Source organism: Rousettus aegyptiacus, unplaced genomic scaffold (genome assembly GCF_014176215.1).
Source record: "Rousettus aegyptiacus isolate mRouAeg1 unplaced genomic scaffold, mRouAeg1.p scaffold_m13_p_6, whole genome shotgun sequence".
NCBI lineage: Eukaryota > Metazoa > Chordata > Mammalia > Chiroptera > Pteropodidae > Rousettus > Rousettus aegyptiacus.
The window spans coordinates 80660706-80676289 of record NW_023416309.1 but is presented as its reverse complement, the minus strand read 5'-3'; the positions used below and the strand labels follow the sequence as shown (position 1 = coordinate 80676289).

At 48.5% G+C, this 15584-nt stretch overlaps 1 protein-coding gene across 2 annotated transcripts; it reads right to left on the bottom strand.

Moving 5' to 3' along the window:
* Positions 1-181: 181 nt before the first annotated feature.
* Positions 182-7398, bottom strand: SLC46A1 (solute carrier family 46 member 1). Of its 2 annotated transcripts, XM_016119200.2 has the most exons (5): positions 7113-7394; positions 5854-6706; positions 3911-3994; positions 2373-2529; positions 1195-1836 (listed from the first exon to the last, which is right to left on the bottom strand). In XM_016119200.2, exons 1-5 carry the CDS (start codon positions 7338-7340, stop codon positions 1731-1733), a joined length of 1428 nt encoding a protein of 475 aa, XP_015974686.2. In that variant the 5' UTR covers positions 7341-7394; the 3' UTR covers positions 1195-1730. The 2 variants fall into 2 exon arrangements, with proteins under 2 accessions (XP_036078702.1, XP_015974686.2); XM_036222809.1 differs by lacking the exon at positions 2373-2529 and having other exon boundaries at positions 182-1836; positions 7113-7398.
* Between the last annotated feature and the right edge of the window lie 8186 nt (positions 7399-15584).

The window sequence follows — 15584 nt, the reverse complement described above, 5'->3', positions numbered from 1 at the left end:
GGCTGGGCTATAGCTGTTGCCTCTATGTCCGGTGTCAGGTCCGAGGCAGCTAGGTCCCTACCTCACCTCACTCCACCCCTCCCCAGGGACCAACAACTGTTCAGGGACACTCAAAGATCAAAGACCAGCTCCAACTATTTATCCCTCCCCCACGCCCATTAAGGCATCTTATTCTAGAACATTTGAGGTGAGAAGGATCTCAGAACATTATCTAATCCAGTGTGTCCTAACCTACCCAACCATGATCAGACATTTGGAGCCTCATTGACCCAGCCCTTCACAGAGGGGTTTGCCCAAAGTCACCTGTGAGCTGGAGGCAGTGCCTGGAATAGAGCCCAGGCCTGAGGCCAACCCAGAGCCTCTTCCTTCCCCTCCCCGCTGCCTCATACTGGGAGTCAGTGGAGGGCCCTCTCCTTGCCTGTCCTCAGTGACATGGGAATCTGGAAAAAGGCTCAGGCTGCAAAGGCCAGTTGACCCTACTTTGTCCAAGGCTATCCCCCTTTTTACCTGCATGATTTCCAGACAGGTAACGGGCTGCCAGGGCTGGTGAGAGGATGAGGGTAGAAATGACAGTAGAGGGCCAAGCCCTGGGGCCAATTATGGTTTGAAGAGTCAGGTACCACTTGATTCGGGTCTACCTGGGGACTTATGGCCCTCATCAAAGCCTGTGCCTCAATACTGAATCCGAATTTGCCTTTCGACTTCGGGTCCAGCATTTCTTCATGCTTCAGAAATGGCACCCTCATTTCCTGGGAAGCTGGGGCTCCTGGATCATAGGGGGAGCCAGGTCCATCTCCAGGTTCCCATTGACTTGCGGATACATGAGGAATGGTCCTAGCACATGGCCCTAATGAAATACCCAGCGACGGGAGGTGCTGGAGGGCTGCGATAACACAAACTGATTTTGCTTGGGCTGCTGCAGCCGGGAAGACCAATACAGGTGCCTTCAGGGAGTGGATCCCTGAATGACCCCCGGGGCTCTGCTCCGAGCCTCTCAGCCTGGCTTGATGCAAGTCTGGCAGCCCTTCATCTCCAGCAGCTCACGAAAGAATGGGCAGTCAGATATTTTCTGGGATGGTCACATCCAGTACCAATCCCATGGCAGCTCAGGGGCTTCTGCCCAGCCTAGCAGTTTCCTATCTGACCTATGGTGGCCAGACTGGGAACAGGAAAATAGAGAGACCTCCAGCACAATACCTTGGGGGCCAGAAGGTTCTTTTTGGTGTGTTTACACTGGATTATGATTGGCACTGCTAAGCGCAGGGGGTTGATTCCACCAAGTCAGTAGCACTCTCCCCCCGACTCCCACAACCTTTCCTCCCCTCAAGTATACATTACTAAAGACTGACCAGTAGCTGCACACTGTGCAGTGGACACTGTGAGCTGGGCAATTTGGGTTGGAAGCACAGATGCCAGCCCTCGTGCTTCCACTGCTCCCCAAGGCCTCACCTCTATCAGGACCTCTCCTTCACCCTGCCATAAGTGTAAACAGACCCTTGTTCCAAATGGCTCCCCCACTGCCTCCCCTGGAGTCAGACTGTCTGGGTTGCAATTCTAGATTCTCAAGTTATAGGCTGGCACAATTATGGATGAGGGGGCTGCCTTGGTCCAGCTTGACCACCTAATCCAGAATAAACACTGTATTTTTTTTTTTTTTTTTTGAACGCTGCCCTCGAGGGGAGCTGCTGATGCTGCTGTGGGTGGGAGCCCAGATGCATACTTCCAGTTGGTCAGTGCTCGCTTCGCTCTTCTTGGCTTTTGTTCTTTGGTCGAGGCAGGGCAGGGGCTCTAGGAAACTGCTGGAATTCATGATGAGGATCAGCCCTTTCCAGCATCCTGTGAGAGACCAGAGAGACATTTTAGATTAGACGTGGGGGACCCTCAACTCCTGGAGAAGAGACACAGGCTTTACCGGGTGGGCTGGTACAGGTATCCCCCTCCCCAAGGTAGAGATGGAAGACAATGTCCAGAGAAGAAGGCTCTGGAAAGTGACTCTTAAGACTATGGGGGAAGAAGCCAGTGGGGCAGGCTAGCCTGTGTCCCAGCCACAAGCAGCTTCCCTTTGGCACATTCTGTCTCCACAGTTCCATGTGGAAACTGCAAATGGAGGGGAACAAGGGGGAAAAGACATAGCCTTGTCTTGAAGCAATGTTAGCCTGACCCTTCCCCTACTGCGCCTCTCTCCTGCCCTTGGGAAATGGCTCCCAGAGGATGAGGCAGCCATCTGCAAGGGGAGGGTCAGGCTGGGACTGAGATACCCACGGGGGAAGGGTTCCAGGAATGAGGCGGCCATTTCTTGTAGGCAGGAGAAGGAGGAAGAGAAAACCTTTGAGACAAAGGGCACATGAGCATGGGTGAGAGTCCTGTGTTACCCAATCAGAATGGCTGGGATGAAGAGGAGGCCAGCTCCCAGGAGGAAGGGGAACCCCTTCATGAAGTTAAGCGTGGCTGGGTAAAGCGAGTTGAAGATGCTGGAGGCTGTCAGCATGGCCAAGCTATTCACACAGGCCACAGCAGAAAAGAGGGCACCTGTGAAGAAATAAATAGCACACTGTGGAGTCTAAAGACCTAGGTTCAAATCCTGGCACCACCGCTTCGCGGCAGTGTTACCTGGGGCAAGTCACTTGATCTGAGCCTCACCTTCCTCACCTATAAATCCTACCTACATCATGTGTTGTGATAAGGATCATGACGTCATGCCTGGAAAGCACCTGGCACACAGGGGCTATGGAACAAATGGTTATTATTAAATCCACGTATTAAAAGTGCATGTGATATCTTCTAGCAAAAGCCTGAGAAAAACAGTTTTTGGTTTATGCCCTTTGGAATCATCTCCTGTTTGAGATGAGTTGCGGAGATCATTCCCATCCCAACACTTATTAGCTCCGTGGTCACTGAACGAGTCATTTCTCCGTCTGGGTTTCTGTGCCCCTTCTGTTAGATAAGGATAATACCTATTTTCACACATTGTTAATGACATTAAATTCGCATTTAGAGCCCCTATCACAGGGCCCGGCTTCTTGGAGGAAGCCAGTCAGTAAGGGTTGCTCTTTTCTCCTGTTGCCCCTGGCTCCTCTGGGCACAGTAAAGGTATTGGGAAAAAAGCTTATTGAGTGAATGAGTAAAAGCACCTGGGTTCTGGGGACAACAGAACCCATAGTGGGTTATATGGCAGAAGCATCTCTGTCATCACCAGATCCTCTTTCCAGGGCAGATGGGGAAAAGTAGATGAGCCAGATGTTTCTAGATTGGGGTCTACAGACCCAGAGGCCTGAGACAATATTCTTTATTGATATGCCAACAGAACTCAAATTTTACCAAATGAGCAACAATCCAACAAAAATCGAGATTTTACTGTCAGACTGTCAGAACTGGAAAGGCCTGGAGATGTCATCAAGAGCAAACCACACGTTATGGATGAAGAAAACAGGACAGAGAGAAAAAGGACCTGCCTAAGATCACACAGAGAGTGGGTGACAGAGCCAGGACTAACTCCCAGATATTAACACCTGCTGCTCTTAAAAACAGACCTGGGTTTGCATCCTAGCTCCACTTACTGAGTGACCCTAGGTGAGTCATTTTAACCTTCTAGGCCTCTGCCTGCTCATCTGTCATTTTGGGACAATAAAACCTACATCACAAAATTGTTTGCTCCCTGTGAGCCTATACAGTCTGACCCAGTGAAGTAGGGAACTATGGCATCATTGCACCCACTTTACAGATGGAAAAGCTGAGAGCTGGAGAGGACAAATCCTCTGCTTAGGTTACCCAAAGGAACAAGATCATTCTCTGCAAATTCTAATTCTGTGGTCTGAAAATCCAAGGCATTATGGTGCCTGCCAGCCCCGGACTATTTGTTCAGGCAATACTGGGCATGAGGAACCAGAGGCTGGTTAACACTGACACTCACCCTGCTCTGACTTGCTCACCAGCTTGGAGAGCTTGGCCCGGACGATGGGTGTGACGACTAATGACAGGAAGAGGAGCCCGTACCCTGAGGAGAAAGAAACACAATCGTCAGGAAAATGGGACTAGGGAGAGGGGGAGCCCAAGCGAGATGTAGCAGAGCCCCTACAGGTGGGACTCAGGTTAGACACACGAAGAACTTTCTCAATGGTGAAGGAGGCAATGACTAAGGAGGCGTGGGGACTACCCTTCTCAAGCCTTGGCCCATCTGCTACCTCTTTTATATATGATTACCGCTTCCCCGCCAGTGGAATTCTTGTCAGAAGACCTCTCGTGATGCCAGCAGGCACCACTCACATAGCAAGGAGATGGCAATGCACAGAAAACAAGCATGGGCTTTAAAGGCAGCCGTGAGTTCAAAGCCTGACTCCATCACTTACTAACTGTGTGGCCTTGGGCCTGACTCGCATCTGTAAAAGGATAACAAGGCCTTTACCACAGGAAGGTTCTAGGGTGTAGAAGGCTGAATAGTGTCCCCCAAAGATACCAGGTCTTAATCTCTGGAACCTGTAGATTTTGCCTTATGTGGAAAATGGGTCTTTGCAGATGTGATTAAGTTAAGGGTCTTGAGATGGGGAGATTATTCTGGATTATCAGGTTGGGCCCTAAATGCAATCACATGATTCCTTATAAGAGAGAAGCAAAGGAAGATTTGACACAGAACAGAGGAGAAGGCTCACAGAAGAGGAGGCACTGTGACCACAGAGGCAGAGATCAGGGTGATTCGGCCAGAAGCTAAGGAATGCTGGTAGTCCCCAGAAGCCAGAAGGCAAGAGACAGATACCATCCTAGAACCGAGAGAACAAATTTCTGTTGTTTTAAGCCACCAAATTTGTGGAAATTTGTTACAGCAGCCCAAGGAAAGGAACACATCAGGTAATACCCATGAAGAGCACGGCATAGTAAACACACGGTAAATGCAAGTTCCTTTTCACTTTGCATTTAGTTACGCAAAAGCTTACACTGTTTCCTTCATAGCCATTTCTCTCCCTTGTGTGAAATACTGCCTCTTCAGCAAAACTCTAAACCCTAGAGGATAGCAGATCCTCCAAAGCGGGTATACAATGAGGCACCCCAGTGCCCCTTCAGATGTCAGTCCCCCAAATCCCACTCTGCTGAGGCTCTGCATAGCAATGGCAATGTCTTCATCATCTCTGCACCTCTGAGGGCTTTGAGCCCAGCATCAAGTCCATGGGAGATGCTGTAGGCAGGAGAGAAAAGCACCTGGTCCCTTTCAACCTCACTGTCCAGGCAAGCGGCCAAGTTAAGAAATCTGATACTAAATGGTTGATTTGTGCACAATGTCCTTCAGGGCTTTACCAAAGTGAATCTGTCCCTTTAAGAAAGTTAACTTCCTCATTTCTAGCTGCCCCCTCCCACCATAAAGAACTAAAGTAAGCAAAAATTTAGTATGTCAGAAGAATGGCTTTTTGGAAAGCCCAAATAAGCTGACCAAGGATATTTAAGGTAGGCCCTGTGATTCTATCAGAAGAGTGAGTATTAAGGCATTAATAGCACGGACTTTAACTAAGAACACCAGGGATACAGACTACAAGGAGGCCAAGGAGTAGTTAGCCTATGAGTCATGCTTTTGTCTGTCTTTCTATCTTACTAACAATATTTATGATTGACAATGCGAAATAATTACTTTGTCTATCGAAGGTCTATATTTTCTGTACAACAAAGATGCCATTTTTCATGAGGTTTCTTAGTGGTCTGTCTGGTTTGTATCAATGTTGGTAGTTTTGACTTCCGGTGCAGGAAGGGAACACAACGATGCTTCCAAAGACACAGGCATAAACCACATTTGGGAGGCAGTGAGTAGCTGCTCCTCAATTTTCAAACAGCACCTCTAGGACAAACTGTCCCTGGGCACACACACATTACCTGTGAACATAAGGGGTGTGATGGTAGCAAACGCAAAGACCACCATCCCCAGGATGTTAAAGGCCAAGCCAATCTCCGCCACCCAGGTGTCAGCCAGGCAGGATTGCAGAAGCCGCAGGCCCAGCAGGCTGCTCAGGTACTGGAGGTGCCTAGCCGCAGAACCATAGCCGATCAGCTTGGAGTCCCAGCACAGGGGTTTGCTCAGCTCATAAATGGTCAGGATGTCCTCCGCCCCAAAGTGCACGGTGACCACCACAAAGATGACCAGTGAGTACAGGGCTAAATGCTTCCTGGACTTCTCCGGGGCCGAGGCCACGTAGAGCTGGACAATGGCTCGGTGGTGACGGAGTGTGAAGAGCCGGGCAGGTGTTGGCTCCCGCACCGTCTCACCAAAGCAAAAAGCAGCGTACAGAGTCATGACTATCAGCAAGGCCAAGGCCAGCCAGAAGGGGTTGGCATAACCCTGGGCCTGGAGCCAGTGGCCCCCAAGGAGGCTCGCCAGCATCCCTGCCACCCCGATGCATGCTTCCAGCAGGGCCATTCGGATGGTTCGGCTGTCACTGGAGCTGACATCTGCCACAGAAGCAAAGCCAGCAGCCAGGAGGCCACTGAAGTCACCGAAGAGGGCACAAACGATGCGGCCCAGCACGAAGTAGCCAACATGTAGCTGCAGCTGCACCACAAAGATGGACACCAGAGCCTGGAGCAACAGGCCAAACGAGGCCAGCACCAGCAGCCGGCGACGGCCCACACAGTCACTCCAAGCACCCAGCAGGGTGGATGAGAAGAGTCCCAACAGGAAGCCGCCCAAGTTCATGTAGAGGGTCCAGTGAGAGGTAAGGGTCTCCACTTCCTGTGGGGGTATGAGACTTACCAGGGTGCTCTTCCTCACTCTGGGTTGCCCCCCACCCCCAACCACCACCAACCAGGGAGGTACAGGGATGAGGGCTTTCTTTGGAGCCCTGAACTGCAGAAAAACTTAATACAACTCTCAAAAACTGGCGTCGGAATGGAGGGATATGGGAAATGGACCTAGGTCTCTTTCCCTTACTTTTATCCCCTTTTGATAACTCTCAAGGCAATAGGAACACTACGCTGCCTCCATATTGCACTTCTCGGTCCGGCCCATCACCCAGTATCCATAAGCGCCTCGGCAGCCCCCACCTTCACACTGGACCCGCTCCCTCAGTTGCCCCCACGCTCTAGCTAAGCGTCCGGCCCCTGCCACGTTCCTCGCTTCTCCCCGTCGCCGCCGCTACCTGCACGGTGGGGTTCACGCTGTGGTTGCTGCAACTGCCGCGGTCATGGGTGCCATTGTAGCCGAGGTCGGCGCTGAAGCGGTACCACAGGTACTGCGTGGTGACCGGGCCCTGCAGGACCAAGGCAAAGTTGGCAAGGAAGATGAGCGGCTCCACCGGGCCGCGGCACAGCCCGTCAGCCGCCGCGTGGACTCCGGGCTCTCGCGAAGGGCTCGCGCTCCCCTCCATGCGCGTGCACGTCAGGCTGCTTCAGAGAAACACGGCAGGTTTTGCTGCGCCTGCGCCCGGCGCTTGTCTTTAGTAGGCTGACGGGGCGGGACCAGAGCCTTCTTGCCCCATCATTCGCCCCTCCCCATCCGTGATGGGGAGGGCGGGCGACGGACTGGGTCTAGCGGCCCAGCTTACCGACTGACCTCACCTGCAAACTGTGCCAGCTAGGATACAGCCCTGGAGCCCTCCTTCCGAGGCCGAAAAACACTCATAAAATAACAAGATTATCAGTACTTAACATTAAATTGATCGTTCATCGTGTGCTGGGCACTGTACTAAACTCTGAGTGCATTTACCTTCCAACAACCTTATAGGCTAGCCACTCTCAATGATCCCAATCCAAAGATGAGGGGACAGGACATCAGGCCCTTGAAGCCCAGCTGCAAAAACATGACTTCCGTTGCCTGTGCTGATATTGTGCACTGTAACAAGAGTGGTTAAGAGTGCAGCCTCGAGCTTTACTTACTGCCTCGGTTGCATGAGACAGGCTCTACTACTATCTTGGACATAGCGCTGACCTCCCTGTGCGCCAGTTTCGTCATCTTTCAAATGGGGGTGCTAATAGAACCTGCCTCACAGAGTTGCGGTGGAAGAACGGTGTCTGCTACATTTTAAGTGCTGCTGTTGTTACTCACGGGCTGTCCCTTGCTCTACTCCTGCCCCAGGATCTTTTCCCGGGAAACTAGTCTTGTTTCTGGGACTAGGGCCTGGCTCTGCGGAGCCCTTGGCAGGGCAGAAGAGGAAGAGGAGTTTAGGGTGGAGGATCTTGGAGGCTGTCGGGTGTGCCCCTATGCTCCTGAGTGCTCCTGCTGTAGCAATTGGGTCAGAAGACAGTCAGACCTTCTTCTGCGCCTGTTTTATTGCCTAAAAAAGGGAAGAACATTACCTGCTTTGCTCACTATCTACTCACTCGGTGCATTTATTGAGCACCCCTTAAGTGTCAGGCAGCATGCTGGGGAACTTCTGGGAACACAGCAGTGAAGGAAACAGACAGAGCCTTTACCAGACCCTGTAGTTTCTAGACTAGTAAGGGAGAGAGACATCAGAAAATCCTACTAATCTACATAAGATTTCAAGGGTGGTGAGTGCTTTAAAGAGAGGAATCGTGGGACTCTAAGTGTGCTAATTCAGTGGCCTGTGTTAGCCTGGTCTGCCAGGAGCAGAATCAGGAAAAGGCTGCCTTCCCTGACAAAGGGGCAACTGAATGGATTTCTGCAGGCAGGCCCAGTGTCATGACTCACAGACCTGATTCTTAGGGTGGTGGGGGCACCATTCTGACTGTGTGGAGGCTTGTTGCTGGCTTTTTGACAATTCCCCACAAATCTGAACCAGAAAGTGTCCAGGTTCAGAATAAGTAGATGCTGGCTATTTACTGGTAGACTGCATGTCGGCCACACCCCCATGCTACCATTGCCACCCTGTGGTCTCCCTAGAGATAGGGAATTTCACGTTAAACATTTAAGAGACCCTGGGTTGGCTCGCTCCCTTCCCCACCACCTACACAAACACCTGGCCCAGTTAGGTCAGCTATAGTGAGGGAGACAAACCCGGTGAAATCTTAGAATTATTTCCTAGATAAAGAACTAAGACTGAGAGACATAAGGCCAAGGTCCCTCAACTGGGAATGGGACAGGGTGTAGTTCTTCCCAGAGCTGGAGCCTGTGATGTCTTCTAATTCCTTTAAATCCTAGCTATGGTCAGGTCACTCACTGCTCTGCTCAAATCCACCCACTATTTTCCATTGCATTCAGTCAAAGCCAAGTCATTATGAGGGCCCTCAGACCATTAGCCCTCTCTTACCCTTTTCCCTACTCCATTCCTCCTGCTCCCTTTGCTCTAGGCACTCTGGCCTGCTTGCTGCCTCCCCCCAGCAACTAATCCAACAGTCTCCTGCCTCAAGCTCTTTGCTGGAATGTTGTTCCCTCTCATTGGAATGCTCTCTCTCAGATATCCACCTGATTGGCTCCCTTACTTCCTTCAGGCCTCTGCTAAAATAGTACCTGGCTTCTATATATAATAGCAAGTCCCCTCCCCCATCTGCCAGCACTCCCTAACCCCTTACTTCGATTTAGTTTTTTCCATGGTCGTTCTCACCGTCAGCATGATTATAACTTACTTTTTTCTTTGTTTGCTATGTGTCTCTTTACTAGAAGTGATGGCAGGGGCTTTGTTTTCTTCACTAATGTCTCTCCAGCACCTGGAATAATGCCTGGCACATGGTAGATGCTCGGAAGGTGGTAGTAGAATGACTAAATGAACCCCGCAAGGAGAAAGGATTCCCTAGCTGGAGCCCGAGAGCTCCTGGAAGGTTGCCTGTGACCAGCTACCCTGTGAAGTCCAGAGTCCAAGAATCTATACTTAGAAAAGAGCTGAGAAATCACATCTTCACCTGCCCACCCTTTTAAAAGACGAAGAAAGCAAGATCCAGAAAGACAGGTGATTTATTGAGCAAGAGCTAAAACTTCCTGCCCTTTTGGATCCTTAAAGGATAGAAGAGATTGCAAAGGGAAAAAAATTGTAGATTTAATGCCATCAAAATTAAAACCACAAAAGATTTCTTGAAAATATGACAAAGGGTTAATATTTTAAGAACATTTGATAGCAACTTTTGATCTCTCCCCATCCATCAAACAACTGGATAAAAACTAAGCATTGAGACGTTGTAACACAGAACCAAATCCGAGACACCCTTGTGAGCTCTTCTCCCTCTTTTGAATGACGAAAGAAATGCTGCCCACGGGGTTTTGCTTTTTGTGGCCAACACATCAGCAGAGACTCAGTTTTAAATAAGAATGCCCAAAGCTGGTAAGGCTTGTGTCAAACGAACCCTCTTGAGCAAGTGTCAATGCACCCTTTCAGGAAACAGTTTGATGGTGTTGCATCAAAACCCTTAAATTCTCTAATTCCTTCGGGTCTTTATCTTAAGGAATTCATTGGAAGCTCAGAGGGAAAAAACACGCCTTATGTGCCAAGATGTTCTCCATAACCTGACTGACAATAGTAAAAGGAAAAAAATGTAGACAACTTACTTGTCCCACAGCAGGGAGATGGTTGAATAACTTACAATAGATCCATTCAGTGGATGCTAGCCAATAAAGTGATATATTTAAAGAGATTATAATAATGTAGAAAACGACTTGTTATTTTATGTGGAAAAAATAACTTTTTGTGCATACGGTATGCTTAAAGGTATAGAGAAGAATTGCACTGAGCAAAGAAAGACTGGGAGACACTACAGCCAAATATTGAGAGAGGTTCTCTCCAGGTGAGGAAGTGAGGTCAGAAGTTTTCTTCTTTTTCTTTTAAAAATATCTCAACTCTTCTGCTATAAACATGTATTTTTATCATAAAAAATATAAAAATGTTTCAAATCTGATGATGTTCCTCTACTTTACACCTATTCTCACTTGGCTGTCAACTAACTTCATGCCTTTTATATTCCAGAGACAATGGTAAGAGCTGACTGACTTTATTGAACCAGGCACCATGTGAGCATGTGACATACATTATCTTAGTCTAGCCTCACCACAAGCTTATAAGGTAGGTAGTATTATCATTTTTATAGACGACATATCCATGGCTTAGAGACATGCAAGAAAATGGTGCTTCCTACTCCGAGTACAGGTTTTCTTCTCCTGACACCTGTCCCCGTGCTTCCTGGATCCCAAGCCTCAGTATATCTTAGTCCCTTTGCCAGGAATACCCGTCCCACCCTGCTCGGCCTATGCAACTCCTATTCATCCTTCAAGACTGACCTCTGTGTCACACGTCTAGGGAGAATTAGTCATTGTCTCACATGTGCTTCCAAATACGGTGTTAATATATTTATCCCTGGTTTTATACTTAACCTGGTAATCAATATGTGTCCATAGGTTTGTCTCCACCCAACCCCTGTCCATATCCTGCCTCCGGACTTGAGGGCAGAGACAATGTTTTATTCATCTCCGCATTTCCTAGCAACAGCCTGGCATGCAATAGGATAAAATATTAATTAGGTTTGATGGTTTACACCAACTCCAGTCGATTGTTTGCAGTTGCCTGGATTGCTGCACGGAAATGGGCTATTTCTCTGGCTGGATGGGAAGGATTCCTGCTTGGGTCTATTGGTTATGTCATCCATGGGCTCAGGAATGAAAAGCACTGGCACTAACGCCAGTGTTGTTCTATTCCATATGCCCGGGGTATATGTTCAATAATTTTCACTGGGACGCTTTGGAGACGTGTTTGGAAGCTGTAATGGTTTCTTTATTCCCAGCAGGGTAATGCCTGAAGACTGTACAATCTCCGTGAGAGAGATGATCACAACACAGGTTTCTCATCTAGATGACAGTCTTATCACAGCTTAGAGCCAGAGCCTACGCTGTCTTTCCACAAGTGGCCAACCACAGCTTCTAAACTGCTGATCATGTTTCGGTATAGTAAGAGGAAGGAAGGAGAAAGCTTGAGGAAAGATCCATTTCGTGTTTCGAGTTGTTGCTTCTCACTGCCAACTCTAAAAATCAAAGCAGCATTCATGTCACGTAAGGGTGTTCAGAGCATTGAAGTGGAAACTGCAATTATATCCATCTCACTGTGAGACATTACCCTGACTGGGCTCAGTTTATCATCTATGAAATAGTTTCTAGTCTCTGTTTCCTAGTCCATGAAAACATAAAGTAATAGTATCTACTTATGGGGTGTTCGTTGGGATCAAATGAGGAAATGTGTGTGGCTTGGAGCTGTGTGTGGCTGTGTGCAGGTGCCAGAGGTGGTGGTTGCTGTTGAGCTGAACCTGAAGATGTGGAGGGATTTCGCCAGAAAGAAGGGAGACTCTCCCAGGTGAGGATCAGACAGACATCATCTCTACGGCGCGCCTTACAAAGGAACACTGTCCAGAATCCAGAGAAGAGCAGAGCTGGAGGTGCACTCCCCAACCATGCACCCCTGCATCCATTCATTTAGTATCTACTGCTTGCCGGACCCACTCCTAGGAACTGGAGTTACAGATGAGAGCGTATGCAACCCCTTTCCTCAAGGAATTCCCAGGCCAGTGGGAGGCAGCGTCACAAATCCAACATTACAATAATAAAAGTATACAGTAGCATAAATGTGTTCAGAGAGTGTCTTCAAGAGAAAGCCAAAGAAGGATTCGCAGCAGAGGAGCGGCATTTTGAAGCATGAGATGAGGAGAGGACCGAATTGGAGAGAGGTTTTCTGTACCATTGGAAAGGCAGGTCCATGTAAACTGTCCTGTGTATAGCACAGTTGAATAACACTATATTGTGTGTTACACTGCGTTAATTTGTTAAATGTAAATGTATAAAATATACTATAATCCAGGGTCATGCTACCCTGAACAAGCTCGATACCATCTGATCTCGGAAGCTAAGCAGGGGCGGGCCTACTTAGTATTTAGATAGGAGACCACCAAGAACATCAGATGCTGTAGGTGTAAAAAAAAAAAAATTATTAAAAATAAATAATAAATAAAATAAAATAAAATATAAAACTTTTCTTGGCAAGTGTTCATTTTTAATTTACCTGGATCAAATAAGAGAAGCGGCCCAGGGCTCTTGACTTCTGGGAGGCCCTGCAGAAGCTCCTCATGGCTGACAGTTTGGGGGTGACAATGAGGGTAACTTCTAGGGGTTCTCAGGAAGGATGTCTTTTAGTCATGCGTTCATGCCAGTTCCAGGCTCAGAACCCCAGGGTGATGGTCTGGAGCACCTGGTTTTTCTAACTAAACTCAAATGACACCAGGGTACAAATCGGGTCTGTCTGCAGCCTGTAAAGGCCACATGGCTCATCCAGAGCTGCCATGTCCAGTACCAGGGAAATGGGCAGTGGAATTCCTGTTCAGAAAGGAGCTGGGTGAGCCAAGAATCAGAGCCCAGGAAAGGAGGGTGGATCGGGGGCATATTTTCTCCTTGCACAAGGGAAGCCATGACTGCAAACTGCTCCCTAGGGACTGAGGCGCTTGCGACACTCTCATCCAGGTTCGCTCGCCCTTCCTTGGTGGTGTTCATACGCCCTATTTCCTAGTGCTGACCATATAAACAGGTTCTTTTTCTTCTTGTGTCAATAGTGCTGATTAACCGACGTCTGCTTAGGAAACTGCTCTGTGCGAGCCATCTCACAAATATGATCTCTATCCTCATTACGACTCAGTGGGGGGAGTGTTGTGACCCCTGTTTTACAGATGAGGAAATTGGAGAGATTGTATGACTTACCCAAAGACACATAGCTGCAGAGTAGCAGAACCGATTTTGGAGTTGGTGTCCGTCTGCCAAGCCTCCACACATTCTATCCTGGGTAGTTCACAGACACATGCCCTGTGGGCTGGATGTGACCCACAGGTATGTTTGATTTGATTCACACAGTGTTTTTAAAACATTAGTTGAGTCACAGCACATTTTAAATTTTGGATTTGTTGCCAACATGTACCAATGGGAAGATTTACAAGAAAATCCAGATTTCGGGATTCTCTTGAAAACTCAGAAATTGTGGCAACATTCACACAAGTCTATACCTAGCTGAAGCTAGAAGAGACCGTCGCCTGTTTTGAGGTGGAGCATATGTTCTCCAGCTCACCACTCCCCTGTCACTCGCTTTCACTCATATAGAAAACACCCGGCCCTGTAGGCTCTCAAGTTTGCAGCCTCTTTACTGGAGTTTGCAAGGGCCTGTACTGAGGCTTTGCAAACATAAAGCAGATGGAATCACTGTGACACTATGCCAAGCTGCTCTTCCAAGGCTCTGAAAAACATTCTGTTTCCTTCCACATCAGGTAGTTTTAATTAGCTATAAGGCCACCTCAGTGTCCAGTCTGGTATTGCTATACCTCATAGCAATTGGGAGAGAGCATGAGGCCAGAGAAGTCAGCAGGGACCAGATGATGATTCTAAGGAGTGTGATTTGGTTGTTACTGAGTTTGAGGTGCCTGTGTGACATCCTGGTGTGAGTGTGGGGTGGGGGAGGGTCTCCCATGAGCACAGGAGGAAGGGCAAGGCTGGGAATCATCCACATATGTGTAATAGATCTGTGGGAGTAGACACACGACAGGTGACAAGGAACCTGGGCAGGGGTCAGTGGGGACCACAGCCGATTTAGATGGACAGAGGAAGTAGAATGGGCAGACAGGTTGGAGGAGGAGAAGCAGAAAAGAGTGTTGAAGCCAGGAAAACAGAATTTGCAGGCAAGAGTGGTGATGTACTGGATACTAAAGAGAGGTTTAGGAAAGTGTCAATCAAGGGTCAGCGCCGCCCCCCCCCCCACAGGTTTTAGCAAGTGAAATAAGGGATGGGAAATATAGAAATCAGATAACAATAGGTCGTGTAAGGATGAAATGGACATTTAATACCGAGCGATAAAGCAAAGCTGTCCCTTAATAAGCTCACCCTTTGAGAATGTAACCAGCAAGAAACAACACGTGATGGGGTGAGCCTGGTTCCTCTCTCAAAGGTGGGCCTGAGAAGCTGTAGGGATAGGCAGGCCTAATCTTGGTGACCAGAGGAATCTCAGAGAAGCACATCTGAGGCTGAAACCTAGTCAGGGGAGTGAGAAAGCAAAAGGTACAATTCTAGCCAACCCCTAGCTGATTAAATGGATGACAGCCTCAGACACGTCCTGATTCCCCACAGAGTTAACCTGTCAAAGCACCAGCTCCCTAGACAGTTGGAGCACTGACACTTTCATATTTATACACCAGCAGTCCTAGGTCACCTGTCACAGTTAGCTAAGCTAGGACACCTTCACAGCCCTACTGAACCAACACCTCAGCTGTCCCACGGTACCTTCCCCACTTTTAGCTTTTCTATGCCTTTATTTTGACATTTGGTCGACACTGGCCCTTATTTTGTAAGATTGAGCAGGAAAAGGAAAAACACTGGCCGACCCCAGTGCCACTACCTCAGATAAAGATGGAATGACGAAGCCATGGATTTGGCTCATGGGTGAGTGTTTATTCCCCTGAGGGTGGGTGACAGATGTTAGACAGTGAAGGAAAAGGGCAAATTTAGAGCACACTTGTGAAATGGTGCGACTGTGTATCCAAGCCTGTGTCTAACCATGAAGGATTGAGATGTCTCTAAATCCACTGAGTCTGAATAAGGGTCAAATCATCCACCCAGAGCACAGGATAAATCACCTTGGGACCCCTGGTATGAGCTAGAACACAGATGATGAATACCAACGGATTCCTAATTCTTTCCCCAGCCCTAGCTT

Coding starts and splice junctions, on each gene's coding strand:
- SLC46A1 (XM_016119200.2), bottom strand. CDS start 7,340: ATGGAGGGGAGCGCGAGCCCTTCGCGAGAGCCCGGAGTCCACGCGGCG. Junction 6,707..7,112: donor GCGTGAACCCCACCGTGCAG/GTAGCGGCGGCG, acceptor ATACCCCCACAG/GAAGTGGAGACCCTTACCTC. Junction 3,995..5,853: donor CACACCCCTTATGTTCACAG/GTAATGTGTGTG, acceptor CTTTCTCCTCAG/GGTACGGGCTCCTCTTCCTG.